Below are 21,125 nucleotides of genomic sequence, written 5' to 3' on the forward strand. Positions count from 1 at the left end.
ATCATCTACTCAATCAGTAGTTGACTTAATGAACACAAACATGGCCTTTGAAAGAACCTTTGCTCGGATACACAACTTGCTTGATGGATTTAAAAAAAAATTGGAACCTATGGCTCAAAGATCATCGATGCATTATGGTGTAAAGCAATTCTTTGACGTACCCTCAAGCACAGCTCATTCATCTCTTCACATTAATCTAAATATTCAACGTCTCATATATGCAATGATACTTGTATCTAAAGAATTATGTTATCTTGAAGGAAATATGTAATGTTAAAGACCTAATTCTCACCTTACTACTTTGTTCTAATTTCTATACCTCTCTCCCTCTCATAATTTCCATTTTCTCTCCCAAATTACTATATTAATGAAATTTCAAACAACACTATAGGAACTCTAAACAAATGTACTAACGATAGTAACAACTGTTGAAGAAACATAACCTATATCGTGTGTATGTAATTGTTAACATGCTTTGATTCTAATGTTTTAAATGTTACAACACAGTATTATCATATTACGAAACCATTGCCTATTATTGTAACCTGGTAAAAGTTCAATAAAAAATGAAAGCTAAAAAAAAAAGAAATCAATGCATGGGGCAGCACAGTGACTAAATGGTTTGCACTTCTGCCTGGCAGCACTAGGATTATTGGTTCAAATCCCACCCATGGCACCACCTGCTTGGAATTTGCGTGTTCTCCCTGTGCCTGTGTGGGTTTCCTCTGGGTACTCTGGCTACCTCCCACACTCCAAAGACATGCTGGTGTCCTCTGGATCCTGTCCAAATTGTCCCTAGTATGTATATGTATGAATGTGAGTTAGGGACCTTAGATTGTACGCCCGTTGAGGGTTAGGGACTGATGTGAATGTACAATATATATGTAAAGTGCTACATAAATTGATGGCGCTATATAAGTACCTTGATATCTTCCTCTCTAGCTCCCTCATCACCTCCTCCCATGCTCGCCTCCAGGACTTCTCCAGAGCCTCTCCCATCCTCTGGAACTCCCTACCACAGCATGTCCGGTCAGCCCCCACCCTGCCTGCCTTTAGGCGATCTTTAAAAACTCACTTCTTCAGGGAAGCCTACCCCACCTCCACCTAAGAACTGTACTTGAATCACCTCCGCCAGATCATCCCCCGCAGCTATCACCTTTTGTATCACCTCCCCCTTCCTTTAAATTGTAAGCTTCACGAGCCGGGCCCTCCTATTCCTTCTGTACTGAAATGTATTGTAATCTTACTGTCTCCCTTATATTGTACAGCGCTGCGCAAACTGTTGGCGCTATATAAATCCTGTATTATAATAATAATAAATAAAATCTATGATATACTGATAGTTATGGATATCATTGATACACATTGTAATAACATTACCTTATGTTATATATAAAAAAAGATTTGTATTCAGTGTCACGAAGAACCTGCATACATAACATGAGACACAACAGTTATTTAGAAACCATTTCTTGAAATCTAAGAGGATTTGGCATTATTTTAGATTGTTTATTGATGGGGCATTAGATTCTAGCGCAGAACCACAGACACAAAAATGACAAGACTTCCTTCTACATATTAGACCGTTTCCAGGGCTTTTCTATGAAAACTCACAATCTCCATTAGCATTTTGTAGCTTTTTGTACCTCCGCCCATTCAACACACACACCGCCGTAAAGCGCTGCCCTACATGGTGTCGTAAATCGCCGGCGGTGAATGGATGCAGAGAGGCGGAAGTGGAGACACGTGTGTAACTCGGAGCGGCCATGGCTGTGTACCAGGCGGCGGCGGGGATCTTGGACAGGCTGCAGCGGAAGGAGGGGGCTGTGAAGAGCCTGGTGTACGACAGCGGCTACAAGGTGACCCTCCTCACCCGCTGTCATTGTATAGACACAGCACATGGCGGCGCTGATTAACCCCTTGTTTTCCTTGTCATCCAGAATGTCCGGCAGCTATACGCTCTGCTGTGTGAGACTCTGCGCTTCTCCCCTGTGCTGGAGGACGTCATCACCAGTTCACAGCTACTGCGAGGGAACAAGAAACTGCCCCTGAACCTGGCCAAAGTGAGTAGGATGGCGCCCCCTGCAGCCTGGGCTGTCATCAGTAACGGTGGCCCCATATGATCTATATGGGGGGGGTAATAATGACATTTTCCTGGCATTATGGCTCATTTAACCCCTTCCTGCTTCCCTTTGAAGTACTTCTGAACAGATCCTGACTTTCAGGGCCCAGTCACAGGTGCAACCTTTGTGACCATGGTAGTTCCGCCACTGGTGTCAGTAGTTTATTTTATCAATTACATTTTTTTTTTACCATTTTTTTTTTTTACTTCTTCTTTAGGAGCCCCGTTGGGAGGGGCTTTCGGGAATAAAGGAAGGAATTCAGTCCTCTGCTGGCCTTCAGACTTCCCACCCACATATCCCTTCTCTGAGGCACAAAACTGCCAGGGAGTGTGGGCAGGGCAGACATAGGAGGGGAGGGGGGAGAAAGAGCAAGAACCAGTTCTTACTCTCTCTCCTCGGGGGATGGATAGCTGTCAGTGCTGGCTCTGGGCTGTGGGAGCGAGATGCACTCAGCTCTGAGGCCTTTGGGGAGCGACTATTGCATCAGAGCACTCAGGGGGCAATTCCCCTGGTCTCATCCACCCCTGTTCAGTTATGAATGGACAAAGTCAGTGATTGGTACTGATCACTGACTGTCCATTCAGACAAGGAAGGGGCCGGTAAATGACATATTTACCAGCCCTTTCCCCGCTCTCCCATCCTGACAGATTCCCCACAGCAGCCAAGGGGAGTGGGGAACCTGGCAGAGGGGGGCACCAGTGGAGTACACAGAAGCCTGGGGCAGCAGGAGATGGATAAGAGCCGCTGAAGGGCAGCATATAGAAGAATTGATCCATCCATTTTTCTTGCCACAACTGAATGCCTGCAGGAGGGGGAGCGGGCATTCAGCAGTGGCAGGAGAGAAATGGATGGATTGGCTCCTCTATGTGGCGCCCTGCCACTTCTACTATTTAGGTGGCATCAGCCCATCGGGCAAATGCTCGTTGTGCCCTATGGCCAGTCCAGGCCTGGTTCTGAATGCCTGAGGGGTAGGAAGGATTAGCGATCATGTGACTATTGCTTTGACAGCTCAGTCTTTGTGCTGGGAGTATGCAGTGAGCGGACTGACTCTCAGCACATCAAACATCAGCCACCCAGCAATGCTTATGAGTTAGGTGGTTGTAAAGGGGTTAAAATGGCATACGCCAAATTCATGAAAGCTGTGCACAGATTCAAGCACATATTACTACAACCTTTTGAAAGTTGGCTGCTGGGATGTTCGATTCCTATCGCCCGATGCTCAAGACATGTAGTTCCGGACATCGGGCAAGTCGTTTTTTTTTCTACCTTTAGCCCTGCTGCGAGCAAGCAATGGGCTGGCCTGTCAGGTGGAAGCATTCGTGCAGCAGCGCTGCCGCCCAATTGCTTCCACGCAGTGGCAGTATTACATTCAGTGCAGCACAGGGTAGACATGGAGGGTCTTTTAGATCCTGGATGCCTCAAAGAGAACCTGTCACCTGTTTTTTTTTTTTTTTCTTTATTGTAAAATATGAAAGTTATACCCAAGCACATACCATTCCCCCCCCCCCCCCCCATAAAAGAAATGAGGCCCTCCACCCCCACATATAAGCACGTACAAACGTAAAAGCACACACTGGTCCGCCTACGCATGTGAACGTCGATTGCGATACACATGTCACTTACCGCCGCGCACGCCAGAATGAGAGCAATAATTCTAGCACCAGAACTCCTCCGTAACACTAAAATGATGACCTATAAGGGGCTTTAAAAGTGTCGACTTATAGAAAATATAGGGTACTGAAGTTTGACAAGTTGGATATCTATTTACTCAGTGAAACCTCATCTTTCATATTTTACAAAAAAAATAGGGTAATTTATTGCTTTATATATTGTTTTTTTTTGCCAAAATAGTCCACTTTTCTCCTTTAGAGTGTGCATGCTTTACAGATGACTAGTCAGCTCACCATGTGTCTTTCTGTCTCAGGTTCTGGTGTATGATTTGCTGTTCGGAAAAGGTCTGCATTGTGGAGGTCGCTGGAAGGCAACCATTCTCGCTCACCGTGCCCGCTTACAAGCTGAACTCGCAAAGTTAAAGGTCAAGAAGAAAGTCAGCAGCAATCAAGACTTGTTGACTTCTATGGGTGGCGTGGCTGATGGTATGTTAGAACTAGTGATCTTCTTGTTCCAGGGCTACTAGTCTCCAGGAAAGTCACAATACTGCACCATGCAGTGTACATACTGAGGAAAGCAATGGAAGTTATAATATCTAATTAAAGTGGAAGTAAAGGTAAAAAAATACCTTCACTCCAAGGGTCCAATACCTGTGAGGTCTCTCGCCGACATCATCTTCCAGGTACCAGTCTTTGGCCATCTTGATTGGCCAGCATAGGGTGATGTTGATCTTATGCATGCAAAGTAGTACAGTCATCTTGGCAACTGGAATGAAAACTGAGCTGTGCATGTGCAACTCAGTGTACATTCTGCAGGGCATTGCGAACAGGCAGGTAAGTTTATTTAATTGCAGAATAGTTATTGTAAGTCTCTTCTGCAATAAAGAGCCTGCCTGTTCACAATTTCTTTTTTTAGGTTAAGTTCCCCTTTAACCACTTGCCAACCACGCTATAGCTGAATGACAGCTATAGCGTGATTGTCCAGCTCTGGGAGGGCATCATATGACATCCTCCCAGACCGCGCCCCCAGTGGCGTGCACCCGGCGCTCTCAGATCGCTGTGTCCTATGGACACAACTGATCACATGATGAGGTAAAAGGGCAATCACAGCGGCCTTTTACCACGTGATCAGCTGTGTCCAATGACACAGCAGATCACAATGTAAATACAGTTGCCAGTTATCGGCAGCACTTTCCTCACGCTATCACAGTGTGAGGAAAGTATTGCCGATAACCAGCAAATGACACAGAGGACATCCGCATAATCAAGGCACTGATGATCAGTGCCGTCCAGCAGTTGCTCCCAGTCAGCGCTGCCCATCAGTGGCTCTCATCAGTGCAGCTTCATAAACTCACATCAGTGAAGGAGAAAAATTACCTGTTTGCAAAATTTTATAATAGAAACAAACTTATTTTTTTCCCAAATTTTTTGCTTTTTTTTTTTTTTTTTCGTTTATAGTGCAAAAAATAAAACACCCAGTGGGAAAATACCATCAAAACCTCTGTGTGTGCAAGAAATGATAAAAATGTCATATGGGTACAGTGTTGCATGACCGAGCAATTCTCATTCAAACGTGCGACAGCACTGAAAGCTGAAAATTGGCCTGGGTAGGAAGGGGGTAAAAGTGCCCGGTAGGCAAGTGGTTAAGGACATCATTTTAATCAAAGCTGAACAGAGTACGCGAAGGATCAAAATTTAAACAAGTACTGTTACCTTGCGCATTTAGGGTGTATAGAGTTCATACACCACCCACTTTATACTTGCTTCCTGTGTCACATTATCACCGAAACAGCCATCGTTGGTTGGTGTTAGAGCTCAGAGGGAGCAATGGTGTCACACCCTGTCATATGACAGCATTCGGGTCTAGCGATTGCCTGCAAGGCCTGAGCAGTGCATCATTTGTGGAGATCACATGCTCCCTATACTTAGCAGCACCAGGTATTTTGCAGTGGCAGCCACAGAAGGTGAGGGGGGAGGTGGCCCTGAACCCTGGAGAAGTGAGTATCACTGTCACCTACCCTGATTTGCTAAGGTGACAATCTCTTTTTAAGGGGCCCAAATAGCAGGGTTGTATGTATGGTCAGGGATTAAATAAAAAGTAAAAACAATTCATCTAGCCATGTAAATATGGAATGTTTAATATTATGTATTTTTGTATCCAGACAGCAAATAGAACTTCAGATTCCTTTCCATCTATTTTCTAGTTTCTCTTTACCATCTGTTGTAAAAAATCTTGTTGTTTACATGAGCTCAGTAGTGCAGTCGTAAAGTGGAACTAAAATTTAAAATAACAAATTGCAAACAGGCAGGCTCTTTATTGCAGAAGAGATATGCAGTGTCTCTTCTGCAATAAAATACACTTACCTGCTTGCATGCAGTCCTTTGTAGACTGTAACACTGAGCTGTGAACGCAGCTCAGTTTACATTCTGACACATTGCCTGTGTTCCAGAATGACTGTTTCTGTGCTTGCATGAGAAACATCATCCTGCGCTAGCAATCAAGATGGCCAAAGACTGGCACCCCAAGGAAGCCGGAGAGAAGATGCCAGTGCTGGTGAAGGCCTCATGGGCAGCAGACCTTTGAAGCAGAGGTAAATATTTTGGAGTTTAGTTCCACTTTATATTTACACACAAAAATAAATGAGCTAGAACAGTGACTCTCTACCCCTCCCTCTCGATCTATTCTGTTCAGTGATAGAAGATAAATACTGCTGTTCTCTCTTTAGAAAGCCTTTTAGAAGTCCTTTCTCATGGGTAAACATTTTGCACGCATACATACACATTTGTTTTATGCACTTGGTTTGAAAAATTATTCCTTTTTCAAATTGTTCCCATTTTCCATCTTCTCTACCTTCAGGACCAGTCTTGCCACGATATGTACGTGTGAACACACTAAAGACCTCCGTGAATGAAGTCACCTCTTATTTCAAACGCCAGGGGTATACCTACCTAGGAAAGGCACGAAGGTGAGTTCTCAGGTAGCAGTGATATTGTCTTTTTGTTAGGGGAATTACTTAACAGAATGACAGATATATTGAAATTGAGAGATTTATTTATATATATATATATATATATATATATATATATATATATATATACACATACACACACCCCCACCCACTACAGACGCTCCCCCACTTATAGTATGGAAGCGAGAAGGGGAGGTGCTTTGTAGTAAAGCCGTAGAAAACTATGCAGGGCTGAAAACCATGCTTGGGATTTCAGTGCAGCAGAGACAGTGTTGGCTCACTACAAGATGTTTGGAGCTCACCCAGCCTCAACTTTTTTTTTTTTTTTTTTGGGGGTTTAGACATCCACTATAAAACAGTAGCAAGTCCTGTTTTTAATTCTGTCCTACAGGAAAAGTTATTCTAAGTCTTACCTGTAAGCAATGTGATTATTTCCTAAAGGTTTGCTGTTTATGACACAGTGTGTCATGAATGCAGAGAGCAGTGTGCTCTAGGAGTGATGTCATTGAAACCTGGCCATTCAAATAGCTAGAGAGCATAAACCCAGAAGAAAGACTGGGTGGAGATGGAAGCATTGAGAGCAGTGATAGCTCAGTGCTGGAAGGCTGCATTTGAAAAGTAAGTCTGCCATAATGTAATGGTATGTGGTGCTTGCTAGCACATTATGGCATAAACTTGCAGGGGGTCCATTTTACGAAAAAATTGTATAAAGTTTACTATTGCTCCAAGTTAAAGGTCACAAACTTGGGTAGTTCAAACTTTTCACTTTCTCAGCATTAGGAAGACATGGGGAGCCTGAAGGGAGCAAGGCCTAGTTCGACTTTCAGTGGTGTCTGTTAGTGTTTCATAATGTACATGTTTATATTCTTTACATACTATGTTGTAAAATTGGGGAAATTACCCTTTTTTTTTAAATATGGATTAAAGTATTGGCATTGAGCTGCCATTTGTCTTTGTTGTGAATCAAATTGCTTTACATGTTCATCACATTTGTAATTATGCGTATGTTCAGTATAGAAGAAATTGTCGAATTTGCACAGAGGCCTGGCAAGAGATTTCTTCAAGATCTCCACATTCCTGATCTATTGGTCTTTCCTCCGGACACAGATTTCCACAAAGACTCATTATATACAGCTGGGCATCTCATACTGCAGGACAAGGTGAGAATAACAGCTAGGAATGATGTAATGTCTCTTCCAAGACCTAGGTGTTGTCAGTGTTTGCTCATTTTACTTTATTTTTGTAGGCTAGTTGTCTGCCAGCATTGCTTCTGTCTCCTCCTATTGGGGCCCATGTTATTGATGCCTGCGCTGCTCCAGGAAACAAGACAAGTCATCTGGCTGCTAGATTACAAAACAAAGGGTATGTGTGGCTGAGGAGAATGTGTGCATAGCATATACTCCTTGAGTGATATACTAGTGTACATGTTGTGTAGCGTTATTGACACGTGTAATCCAATTGTCAGCCTTAAGAAGAAAGAAAAAAAAAAAAACACTGTTTCAATGATTTATAACACTTGGCATTATAAGAGATCTTTAGCAAGTGATGTTTGCTTTGTAACTGATCACCTAATGAAACCCCAAAACTGTTTTATGACTGTCTCTACCACCTCTCTGAAAAGGGATCTGTGGGAGATTGCTATTTAGGGGGTGATAGAACAGCAGCTCCGAGGCTGTCAGGGGTGCACGTAATCTGAGGTACAATTTTTGCCATGGCATGTGTAAGACCCCGAGTAGCTGCATGCTATCTTTTTAGATGTGAGTGAGGTAAGAAGATGGTAACACCACAACTCAGCTGCCTGTTTTTACCACCGCCCACCTCCTGGCCACTCATATGAATGAATCGTTTGAAAAACAACCATTTTCTGTTACCAAAACCTCACTTTCCAGATCTCTTGGGGCTATTTCACACGGGTGGTAACAGCAGGTAGTTTATTCACGTTTTTGCGACCACCAACTTAAATCCTGACACTAAATAGTGTAGTACACATGCTGCAGCAACTCTAACTTGGCTTGCAGAGTTTGACAGGCAGCATGGTATGTCAAATTTGCTCATTGGGGTCATTGGGACTGAGCAGCAACCATGAGTCATCCCTCTTAGCTTGTGGTTGCAGTGCAGTATTTCAGTACAAAATCACCCAGGATTTACAAAGGGGAAAAAAAAGGCATTCAAGATCTCCCCCTAAATGCCTACCAGGTCACCTTATTTCAGTACAAAATCACCCAGGATTTACAAAGGGGAAAAAAAGGCATTCAAGATCTCCCCCTAAATGCCTGCCAGGTCACCTTATTTCAGTACAAAATCGCCCAGGATTTACAAAGAAAATAAAGATGCATCCAAGATCTCCCCCTAAATGTCTGTCTGCCAGGTCACCTTAATTGAAGATGGACATTAAAATGATCAGCATTTATTGAAAGTGTATTGTAATAAAGGTAATCCCTGTTTTATATATTGTTTGCATCATATGTTCAGTTTAGAATGTCAGGTTTGGTAACAGGTTTATTGGGTTGGAATAAACTGCAATTTGCAGAATTCAGGTTGTACATTTTATGTTTGTATCCCTTCCAGACCCTGAAACAGTTTATTTAGAGATTTACTGTAGACACCTTTTTATTTATAATGGATTTTTTTCCTTAAATTAGTTCAGTGATGGTTAACTTTAAATCCAATGATTTAACAGATTCAAAAATCAGTTACATTCCCGGGAATGCTGTCACTTTTGCTTGTGTTCACAACCAAACTGTTACACAAACAATCAAATGCCTGGTGTCATAACTGATCACACATGTGTGAGCACCATGGCAGTTGCAGATCAAATAGAGGCTGAAGCTTCCTTGGCTGAGTTAACAGGTTCCCAAAACACGTCCTGAGGACTCATTCACACCATGGTGCAAAGATGTCCATTTTGTGGATGCGTACTGCAATGGTACAACAAAATCAATTGTTGTCTACGTGCCATGTTCACACCACAACACTGGAATCACATGCAGATTTTTTTCTGCACAGGAATCTGCAACCTGTATCAAACACTTTGAAGCACACATGAAAACAGATGTTACTGCAGGGGAAATCTGTACCTCAGTTTCCATCAGTTTTTCTGCACGTATGGTGTGAAAGAGGCCTGAATGATAACTGTTAGAGTTGTTAGTGTGCCTATGTTGGCTCTCAATTGAACGGTCAAGCCCTCAAATGGCTGTCATAGCTACTCACACGTGCAGCCCCAAGGCAACTGTAAATCAAACAGATGTTAAGATAGCAGCTTCCTTGGCTGTAAAGGTTAGGAGGGTGTAGTTCTACTAAAACATGTTAATGTATAGCAGATTACCTACATTTTTAGACCTATACTGTGGAAGCTATGCCCCTATAAAGGCAAGAGGAGGGCAAATGAGTAGCCTCACTTATTGCCTGTAGACTCCCTATAGCTGATCTTTTTCACATCACTGACCAATGCCTTGTTCCACAATGTGTCTGTGTGGAGGTGACCATTTTCATAGAGTAGCAGAGTTTTGCTTCCTTACGCCATAGCTGACCCCTGATGATTGGTGTGCTAAGCATAAAGTAGAAGTGCAGAAAAGCACAGATCTGCACTATAAGTGATACAGAAACAGGGAGATTCTTGCACTGCAGGTCCTCCGGTACAGCTTCCTCTCTGTCAAGAACAGTGTTACACAGAGGTGACAACACCCAATCTCATGAGACTAGCATTGCCTTGGATATACACCTTTAGGCACAGGTTTGGCTAGACATATGGGAGCAAGTACACTGCTATTTTTCAGGAGGAATTCACAGCAAAAGATATATTTTTCAGGTTTACTGTGCCTAACCAGTACCCTTTCTAGATGTTCCCTATAACTTAACAAATCTTCACAATATTGAAAGCAGGGCAACAGCTTTTGAAATATTTGAGGTGGTGATTGTATGCCTTACACTATTATTTCAGATAAAATATAACCCTTTTAAAATAACTACTGTGTGTTTTTTGTTTTTTTAGAAAAGTTTTTGCCTTTGACCTGGACACTAAGCGTTTAGCCACAATGAGCACACTCCTACTACGGGCTGGGGTCATATGTCAGGAGCTGGCGAACCAAGACTTCCTTAGTGTCAACCCAGATGATCCAAAATATCAGAAAGTCAGTCACATTTTAGTGGACCCATCATGCAGTGGGTCAGGTAAGGAAAATATTGACCACCTTGCAGTATTCTCTTTCAGGTGTGCGCTTGGAAATATGGACAGAGCCTGTCTTTTAATGTGGTTGTAAACGCTTACATATACCAATGAAAGTAACTGGCCTCAAATGATACACAGAGATGAAACCAGTCCTCCTACATAACTTGTACCTGTTTATGTGCAGTCTTCTCTTCTCTACATGCGTTCAGATTCCAGAATTTTCTTGGCTGAGCTTTCAGAAAATGGGGGCAGAGAGCTGAAGTTACATACTGTGGAGCTCAGTGAGAAGAGCTCTAAGAACTGATTGGAGGGAAGGGACTTGCCCACCTTCACACAGGAACAGAGCTAAGTCTGTCTATCACAGGCTGTGTGCCAGAGATTCCACCCATGTCACTATTTTTCTCTTGGTGTCAGGAAAACTTGTAAGAAGTGATTCATGCTGATAGCAGAGAAAGAGGAAGCAGACAGAAATAACACTTGGTGCTCTTGAGACAAGAAACGCTATAGAGGATTATTCTTTATTCGTGTTTCATGTCTGAGTTTTGCAACTACTTTTAACTAAAGATGTTAGGTAATAGGGTGCTCATTGTTTTCTGATTGCTGATTCCCTATTTAAGGGAAGAGTGTGAGGAAAATAGAGCTTCTGTGTATGGTGGACTGTGCACTAGACTGTGTATGGTGGAATAGGAGTTGCTGGATGACCGTGTGTTGGAAAAGCACATGTAGGGGCCTAATAATCTATTGATCTGGAGGACAGTGTTTTGGGCTACAGCTGTTGTTGAGGAACAGGTGAATGTAGGAGCTGAAGCAGTTGTTGGAGTTAATGCAGCATTAAAATCTATGGGGTGCTTTATGACCAAACTAGAATGTTCAAGTAGTGCTGGGTAGTAGGTGTTGCAGTGGGAAAAACTAGACTCGGAAAATACTCAACTTCTGGTTAAACATTTTTATTATGGGGAAACTGGAAATTTATTTTAACTGGCTTTTTTGTAGTTTTTACTGAACACATTTGTGTAAAAATAGTGTACATAATATAGCTTGAGGTAAAAAGGCTGCTCACTAGGTTTTTTTCTTACTGGAAACAATGCTTTGTCCTATATCCTTACAGAAAGTCAATGAACAGTGTGCAGTTAAGGCAGGCCATAAACGAAAAATTGGTCGGCCCTGTTGCCGATGCTGCCACCAATGTCCAAAAAACGTCCGTTTTTGTGGATTTTCCAGCATGACCGATAAAAATAAATGAGATCTGTGAAAAACGGCCGACGGGCTGGCCCCACTAACGGCGTGAATATCGGCCAATTTTTTTCGTGTGGACGAAAAATCGGCCGATAAACGACCCGTCTATGGCCTGTATTACATTCTTTTGGCAATGTGAATTAAATTGAAATCTGACTGGTTCCTACGGATTTCTTCTCTTCAGTTTTATTTTTACTATTTGATTAAAGAATCCTGAAAGTGATACTTTTACTTTAAAGCTTATTTGGATATTTATTCAGTAGAAGAATCTTTCACTTTGTTTTATAGGCATGCCAGACCGTATGCGGATGCTCAGCGAGGAGGCAGGATCAGAGACAAGTGAGAGGCTTCAAGCCTTGTCAGCGTTCCAGGGCCGAGCTCTGTCCCATGCTCTAAGCTTCTCCTCTGTGCAAACTGTAGTGTACTCTACTTGCTCTGTACACCAGCAGGAGAATGAGGATGTGGTGAAGAACATTCTTGAACAACACACAGATTTTAGGTACAGCATAGGCCCTTGTGTAGGTACATGGTAATCCTTTACTTGTGTACTTGATTTTTTTTTTCTGTGAATTATCCAGGCTGGTAAAGGCGCTTCCATCATGGCCAATACGAGGAATGAACACATTTCCTGGATCAGAGAGTTGCCTGCGTGCCTCTCTTACAGAAACACTCACCAATGGATTCTTTGTTGCGTTGTTTGAGCGCAAGGACAAAGGTAGCAGAAGGTAAAGGCATTTATTAGGTTTCCCTTTTGGGAGGTGGTGAGGAGGTGACTGTATCTGTTCTATGCAAAGCAGTTTAAAATATGTGTAAACCCTCACCTTGTAAAACAACCCATTCCGTTTAAAGTGGTTGCAAACAAAAGGTAAAAAGCCTTACTTGAGCCCCATCTCAATCAAGCTAGCAGGGAAGCGGCAACTCTCCCGGGTCTCTTTCTCCTCAGTGGCTGAGAGACCGCAGCAGGTCAATCACAGCCAGTGAAGGGGGGTGGGCCTAAACTGCGCTTTCTGTGTCTTATGAACACTAGAAAATCTGAAGGACACTCTGCACACTAGTATATACCTTTTCCAGCAGACTTTGCACACAGAATAGGGATATTTGGTTCACACATATAGTAATACATGTTTAACTACATGCCGCCCAGCCACTGTACATATACGGCGGCAGGGCGGCACTCGCAGGCAAAACCACGTTTTAAAACGTGTGTTTTGTAAACAAATAGAGGGCGCGCACGAGGCGCGCCGCCGCCCTGTCTGCCCTGCGGATCACCGCCGCAGATGTCAGTCGCCGGGTCACAGCCGCTCCTTAGCGGCTATGTCCCGGCGATCGGCGGCAAACAGTGACAGACAGCACAGCTGCAGTAGCTGTGCTGTCTGTCACTTCCCTGTCAGCTCGAGGATGAGCTGATCGAGAAAGAACAGTTTCTCTTTCTCGATCAGCCTTGTCCCTCCAGTACACACCCCCGCCCCCTAGTAAAACACTCCCCTCACTCCTATAACCCTTCCCTGCAAAATAAAGTTAACCCCTTCCTCCCCATTGCCATTAGTACAGTGTCAGTTTTTTTTTTTTTTTTTTTGCACTGATCACTGTATTAGTGTTCTTGGGGATGTCGGTGACCCCAAGTCAGTACCCCCCAATGTCAGAATGTCCGCCGCAGTCCCGCCATAAGTCGCTGGTCGCCGCCATAATTCGCTGATCGCCGCCATTATTCGTATAAAAAAAAACCTAAAAATCCCAGTATTTTTCCCGCCATTTATAAACGCTATAACTTTCACGTAAACCAATTAATTTACACGTATTGGGTTTTTTTTTTAGCTAAGACATGTCGCAGAATGCATGTTGGCAGAAATTTATGACTAAATTTTGATTTTTGTGTTTTTTTTTACTGGACATGTTTTATAGCAAAAAGTCCAAAATACAGTTTTTTTTTTTTGTCCTCAAAACTGTCAGCTTTTTGTTTTTTATAGCGCAAAAAATAAACACCGCACAGGCGATCAAATACCACCGAAAGTAAGCTCAATTTGTGGGAGAAAAAAAGGATGTAAATTTCATTTATGTACCATATTGCATGACCGCGCAATTGTCCGTTAAACTAGCGCAGCGCTGTATAGCAGAAAAATGGCGTAAATTGCAGTATTTATACCATAGTTTGTAGACGCTATAATTTCCACACAAAGCAATTAATATACACTTATTGGGATTTTTTTACCAAAAGCATGTAGCAGAATACATTTTGGCCTAAATGTATAACCAACTTTGAGTTTACTATATATTTTTTATAGCTGAAAGTAAAAAATATTGGTTTTTCTTCAAAATTTTTGACTTTTTTTGTTTATAGCGTGAAAAATAAAAAGCGCACAGGTGATCAAATTACACCGAAAGAAAGCTCTATTTGTGTGAAAAAAAGGACCTAAATTTCGTTTGGGTGCAGCATTGCATGACCGCGCAATTATCAGTTGAATTAGTGCAGCGCCGAGTAGCAAAAAGAGGCCTGGTCATTAAGGGGGGTAAATCCTCTGGAGCTCAAGTGGTTAAGTTGCCAACTGCGTCAAAGTAATCCCTCTATGGCCAGTCCTACTCTGCTCTGCCTACGCAAATATCTCTATTCTTTGTTGCAAAGCCTGCTGGAAAGGGTATATACCAGTGTGCAGAGTGTCTTTCAGAATTTCTCGTGTTAATATGCGATTACACCCCTTTAGCACCTGATGGATAAATGCATGCACTAGCTATTGGGATTTGAGCACAGGGATCTCTTGTTTGTTTCTTGTTTGTGTGTCTTATGGACACACAGGTAGGAGTGCCCCCAGAATGGGTGGGGGGGAGGCTATGCTGTTCTCTCCTGCTTAGTAAGGTCAATTTGTAATAGGAAAGTAGAGGGACTGGCAGGAACACCAGGGATTTCACACAAAGGAAGCAATACACAGAGAATCGGATGCTTTACAAGTCCATGCAGGGCCAATGATATGGGGGTACCTCTGGTCCTCCTGTAGGGGGCCCTGTCGCCAACTCATCTGCAGGGGGCCCAGACAACTGACACACATTTGCATCCACTAAACTCCAATCTACAGTCTACTGTCATTCTCCCACAGTGCAGCTATAATATTAGCTGTGTTCAGTCTGTTGCTTCTGTAACTTTGTTTCTCATCCCTGACCTTGCCCCCCCCTCTCTGTGTATTGATTCACACAAAGGAAGCAATACACAGAGAACTGGATGCTTTTTCATACAAGTACATTCAGGGCCAATGATATGGGGGTACCTCTGGTCCTCCTGCAAGGGGCCCTGTCGCCATCTCATCAGCAGGGGGCCCAGACAACTGACACACATTTGCAGCCACTAAATTCCATTCTACAGTTTCCTGTCATTCTCCCACAGTGCGGCTATAATATTAGCTGTGTTCAGTCTGTTGCTTCTGTAACTTTGTTTCTCATACCTGACCACCCCCCCCCCCCCCCCCCCCCCCAATCGCTCCAGATTGTTGCGCTATTCACTCTTTCCCCCTATCCCTGCAATCATGCTCCAATCTTTCTCCTTCTCAGTCCTATTGATTGTGGCTCGTTTAGTTTCCCTGCAGTCCTTCCATCTTGTACTCTTGGTCTCATCTCATCTTTGATGTCTCTCTGCTGATCTTGGTGCTAGCAAAATATCGCTTTGATATTGTGTTGGGGGGGCTGTCGGGTAGTCTATATGGGACCCCATGATTTCTATCAGCAGCCCTGGGTACATGGTACAGCAGGCACATATCAGGAATATGAAATGTTGGTTTACATTCTCTTTCACTAAAGTAGTTGGACCTCTCTTTTTTTTTTTTTTTTTTTTTTTTTGTGAACGGGGAAATAAGGCAAAGAACGTAGGTCACAAAAACGGTTTTTCAATATGGTATGTTGGGGAATCCTGGTATGTAACTAAAATTAGTTTGGATGAGCTGTCATGGTGATGATTTAATCCCTAGAAGGATTGATCTGTAGCATTACATTACAGTTTACTGTATTGTCATTTATCATGGGGCCTTTGTTATTTGTGAGTCTCGGCGCTCAGCCAGATTTATTCCTACATATCCCATATCCACCAGGCAGATTCACTTCTACATCTGAGCATGTAAACCCATGTTAGTACAATGACCTCCCTGCTGAGCTATTGTGTTCTGTCAGGGGGACTGGGCCCTCCCACCCCACCCCGCCAGAACACACCAGTCAGCGCTGATTGGATGCTGGTATTTCGGCATGCCCGTTTGACTGGCCGATATTCAGCCCGTGTGTATGGGGCTTTAGGCATTATGATAAATTAAGGCCTACAGATCCTTTTTTTTTTTTTTTTTTATACTAGTGCTCCCCTAGAACAGGACTGCAGAAGAGCTGCAAACAAATTATGGCTTATGAGTAGGGAGATGCATTATTGAAACCACTAGGCATCAGAGTACCACAGATGTCTATCAAAAACACCCATTCTGATTTCTTTTTTTTCCCCCAAGTGTTCCCATTTCAGAACAGGCAAGGTTTGGGGATATTATGTACAATTTTACATAGTTGTTTTATAATTCGTAAAAAATGCAAACCGTTCAAAATGCAAAAATAAATAAAAGGAGCAAACACAAAGGAAATCCTCTCCAATATACAAGTCAATACCAAGTGTTGCGCTAATAAATATAAATGTGCATAAAAACCAAAAATTGGATAATGTAATAAATGTAAATACATTTAAAATAAATAATGAAATTAATCTCATTCAGGAGAAAAAGGTTCTTAACTATTAAGTTAAAAAAAGTCCCAAAAGGAGAGGATACATGAAGAATTATTGTCCAATTGTGAAATTACCTTTTATATTCAAATATTTTTATTAAAGGATTTTCAACATACAAAACAATGTACATTAACGTTATATCTGAATGTGAATCTCACTCATGTTAACAGTCGGTATATGTAAGAAGGGTCCCCACCAATTGGCTGGGGAGGCTGTAGACTTGAGTCGTGCTTACATGAGCGGTATGCTTAGAGTAGTGTGAACCATGCTGGAGTAGAAGTGAGGTTAATATTGGAGAGGGGCAATAGGGGGGAAGAAGAGGGCACCAGTCAAGTGCTTAGGTCATAGAATGGAGTGAAATTACCTTTAATGGGGACTGTAACACTCCCAAGGTCATCCCTTAGTCTTCCACAATCATCAAACAAAAATTTCAATATATCAATAAAAAATGTATTGTTATTTAAAATCTATTCATTTTTATTTTTTTTTAGGATATATGTATATTGTATGTGTCAGTGTGTCCTGTATGGTGGTAAAAATGCCTATTAATATTTACCAATTGCCATATTCTTTTTGGCCACTAGAAGGCTTTATGCTCTTCTATGGAGTAGAGTGCCGTTTATTAAATATACCACATTATTAGGATTGCTATTTGGTTTGATTGGTTTTCCATCTAGGCTACAATATTTTGTGTATTTATTTTATTTAAGACATTTGCGGTTATATAACTTTTATTTTTGTATTGATTCTGAGGCTTGATCACAGACTTTGTTTATGCTCTTCATTGATAGAGAGAGATATAATTGGGTAGGGAGGACTCCCAGACCTGAAAGATGTCTGGTATGACGAAATGCGTCAGCCGGGACCTTCCCTGTGCCATTGTTGCATACGAGTTTACCGGAAGTATAGCTTTCCATGCCATTTGGTGACTATTTTAATGCCTATGTTTTCGATGTGAAGAAAATGGGGGTTTTAACTTTTTCAAACTATGAGAGGCATATTTTTTCATACCCATATGAGTGTATATGTACGTCATGTGTCTGAGGTCATCTGAGGAGTGGCTTAAGTTACTGTGGTCTGGTTTGACGCACATAATTTCCACTTTAGTTTATTAACTAAAGCGCATGCTGACCTCTCTAAATAAGGGATCAGTATTTCTGGTAAGCATCCATCTTGTGTCTACAGTGGTGTTGGGTGACAACGGTGATTATGGAAGACTAAGGGATAATCTTGGAGTGTTTATCTTAAAGGAGACTGTTGTATATAATTTCCCAGTTGGACAATAATTCTTCATGCATCCTATATTAACATATATATATATATATATATATATATATATATATAACATTGTCACATTGTGTATATACAGTCAGGTCCATAAATATTGGGACATCGACACAATTCTAACATTTTTGGCTCTATACACCACCACAATGGATTTGAAATGAAACGAACAGGAACAGGAAGGGCAGATTAGAGTTTGCCAGACGACATCTAAAAAAGCCCTCACAGTTCTGGAACAACATCCTATGGACAGATGAGACCAAGATCAACTTGTACCAGAGTGATGGGAAGAGAAGAGTATGGAGAAGGAAAGGAACTGCTCATGATCCTAAGCATACCACCTCATCAGTGAAGCATGGTGGTGGTAGTGTCATGGCGTGGGCATGTATGGCTGCCAATGGAACTGGTTCTCTTGTATTTATTGATGATGTGACTGCTGACAAAAGCAGCAGGATGAATTCTGAAGTGTTTCGGGCAATATTATCTGCTCATATTCAGCCAAATGCTTCACAACTCATTGGACGCTGCTTCACAGTGCAGATGGACAATGACCCAAAGCATACTGCAAAAGCAACCAAAGAATTTTTTAAGGGAAAGAAGTGGAATGTTATGCAATGGCCAAATCAATCACCTGACCTGAATCCGATTGAGGATGCATTTCACTTGCTGAAGACAACACTGAAGGGAAAATGCCCCAAGAACAAGCAGGAACTGAAGACAGTTCCAGTAGAGGCCTGGCAGAGCATCACCAGGGATGAAACCCAGCGTCTGGTGATGTCTATGCGTTCCAGACTTCAGGCTGTAATTGACTGCAAAGGATTTGCAACCAAGTATTAAAAAGTGAAAGTTTGATTTATGATTATTATTCTGTCCCATTACTTTTGGTCCCTTAACAAGTGGGAGGCACATATGCAAACTGTTGCAATTCCTACACCGTTGACCTGATTTGGATGTAAATACCCTCAAATTAAAGCTGACAGTCTGCAGTTAAAGCACATCTTGTTTGTTTCATTTCAAATCCATTGTGGTGGTTTACAGAGCCAAAAATGTTAGAATTGTGTCCATGTCCCAATATTTATGGACCTGACTGTATATATTAACATACGTTAATAACATTGTCACATTTTTGGTTTTCATGTACATTTATTAGCACAACACTTTGTGGATGGGGAATAGGAACGAGCATCAAGTGATGAAGAGGTGTGACCAGAGAATGAGTGGGGGCAGCATGATCAGGAGGCAAGTAGTGGGGAGGGTATGAGAGAGGGCAATGTGAGCAGGTGAGTGGCAGATGGTTTGAAAGGGGGCAGGGAAGAGTAGTGAAGGTTCTACCATCAGGCAGCAGAAAGCTTGCATGGCTATAAGGAGGACAGTGTACATAATGGGGTTGAGTTACTAAAACTTAAGAGTGCAAAATCTGGTGCAGCTGTGCATGGTAGTCAATCAGCTTCTAGCTTCAGCTTGTTCAATTTAGCTTTGGCAATACAACATGGAAGCGGATTGTTTTCTGTGCAGAGCTGCACCAGACTTTGCACGCTCCAGTTTTAGTAAATCAACCCCAATGTGTAGGGCATTGGGAGAAAGGAGTGGAACTCGGAAGACAGGATACAGTTTTATTCCGTACTTTTTAATTGTGGTAACAGGTTCCCTTTATGAAGAATTTAGAGGCATGTTGGTCCACTGATGCCTCCTCTGTGTCCACCAATACAGATCAGTTATAGTAGAGCTGCAGTTTGAACAAGCAGCCAGAGTTACTAAACAATGAGACACACAGGAGGCACAGCGAGGCAGGGGCCAACTAACAGAAACGCAGCCACATGTAGAAAGCAGAAAGAATACAATGTATTATGTAAGGGATTGTCTTGAAGGACATGCATTTTTTTTTCCCCTCTAACAGCTCTGTCGCATGTGAAGAACAAAGGAATGTTAACAGAGCTGACACTGCAGCAGAAAGACCAGAACAGAGGGATTTTAACACCGCTGACACTGCAGCAGCAGGGACACAGAGTAGTAAGCCTGGAGATAAATCAAACATGATGCAGGTCACGTTGAAAAGAAAAGCAAGTATGACAAATGTTAGGTCCACTACTAAGAAATCACGTAAAAAGAAGCACAAGATAAAGGATTCCTAATGTTAAAAACAAGGTTTTTACTTTTTTGGCTGTATGTTACACTGTAAAAAATACTTTTGCAGAACACTGAGTATTTCATCTGGGAATTAAAGTATTAGTGTCTGTATTGGATTACTTGATTTGAATATTTAATGTATGTACTGCTGATATGTTTCAGAAGCACATCAAACTATTCACACTAGTCCATTTCTGACCTTTTGAAGTCCCTCGGCAACCAGCAGTCTTTTTCTCTTTTGCCTAGGTGTTTACCCAGTTTTATGTTTGCTAGGATTGTGCCATATCAAAAGCTGTGTATTTAAATATAAAACTGTTTCAAAAAGAGAACTTCAGAAAATAATTGTTTTGGACATTACTACAGTACCTATAAATTACCTCAAATTATGGGTGTCCCATTTGTGGCTGGCTGCATTAGGTAAAATCCTTCTTTCATTTATCCCCAACTGTACTGTAAGCACTGAACGTCCAGCACTGTAAATCATAGTTCCATTTCCTATATAATGAAAGATGGTGTTGCTCCCTCTACACCTTACTAATCCATTCATAAAACATCTAGTATTTCTTTTCACAGAACACATGGGGAGAGGCGGCGTGTTTATATATCAGGATCTGCCCTTGTCCAATCACAGAATGCCTTGTATTCTCAAAAAAAAAATAAAAAATTCGATGTTTTAGAGTTTTTTGCATCCGCTGACCACTCAAAGTAAGCATACTGCAAACGAGCAGTAGGTACAGGCACAATCATGTATGCGACAGCTTTCCTCCAGGTTTGGGGCAAGCCCCCTGCTAACCTGTGCTGTCATTGACTTTGTTTCAGCCTATGATTTTGGCCATGAACCTGCTGATCGGTTGTAGCTAATCACAGCAG

The 21,125-nt window shown here is 42.1% G+C and overlaps 1 protein-coding gene across 1 annotated transcript; it reads left to right on the plus strand.

Annotated features, from left to right (window-relative positions):
• Positions 1-1,699: 1,699 nt before the first annotated feature.
• Positions 1,700-20,371, plus strand: NSUN5 (NOP2/Sun RNA methyltransferase 5). The gene is made up of 10 exons (XM_089657424.1): positions 1,700-1,859; positions 1,941-2,063; positions 4,048-4,219; positions 6,591-6,699; positions 7,715-7,862; positions 7,949-8,064; positions 10,694-10,872; positions 12,395-12,605; positions 12,685-12,831; positions 20,026-20,371. The coding sequence occupies exons 1-10, from the start codon at positions 1,767-1,769 to the stop codon at positions 20,258-20,260; spliced, it is 1,533 nt and encodes a 510-aa protein (XP_089513550.1). The 5' UTR covers positions 1,700-1,766; the 3' UTR covers positions 20,261-20,371.
• The last annotated feature ends 754 nt before the right edge of the window (positions 20,372-21,125 follow it).

Source organism: Staurois parvus, unplaced genomic scaffold, assembly GCF_062004578.1.
Source record: "Staurois parvus isolate SC_StPar_1 unplaced genomic scaffold, SC_StPar_1.0 ptg000029l, whole genome shotgun sequence".
NCBI lineage: Eukaryota > Metazoa > Chordata > Amphibia > Anura > Ranidae > Staurois > Staurois parvus.

What these genes read in the sequence shown, in the direction of transcription:
- NSUN5 (XM_089657424.1), top strand. Translation starts at nt 1,767, where the DNA reads ATGGCTGTGTACCAGGCGGCGGCGGGGATCTTGGACAGGCTGCAGCGG. An exon ending in TGTACGACAGCGGCTACAAG is followed by an intron (nt 1,860 to 1,940) that starts GTGACCCTCCTC and finishes CTTGTCATCCAG; the next exon opens with AATGTCCGGCAGCTATACGC. An exon ending in TATGGGTGGCGTGGCTGATG is followed by an intron (nt 4,220 to 6,590) that starts GTATGTTAGAAC and finishes CTCTACCTTCAG; the next exon opens with GACCAGTCTTGCCACGATAT.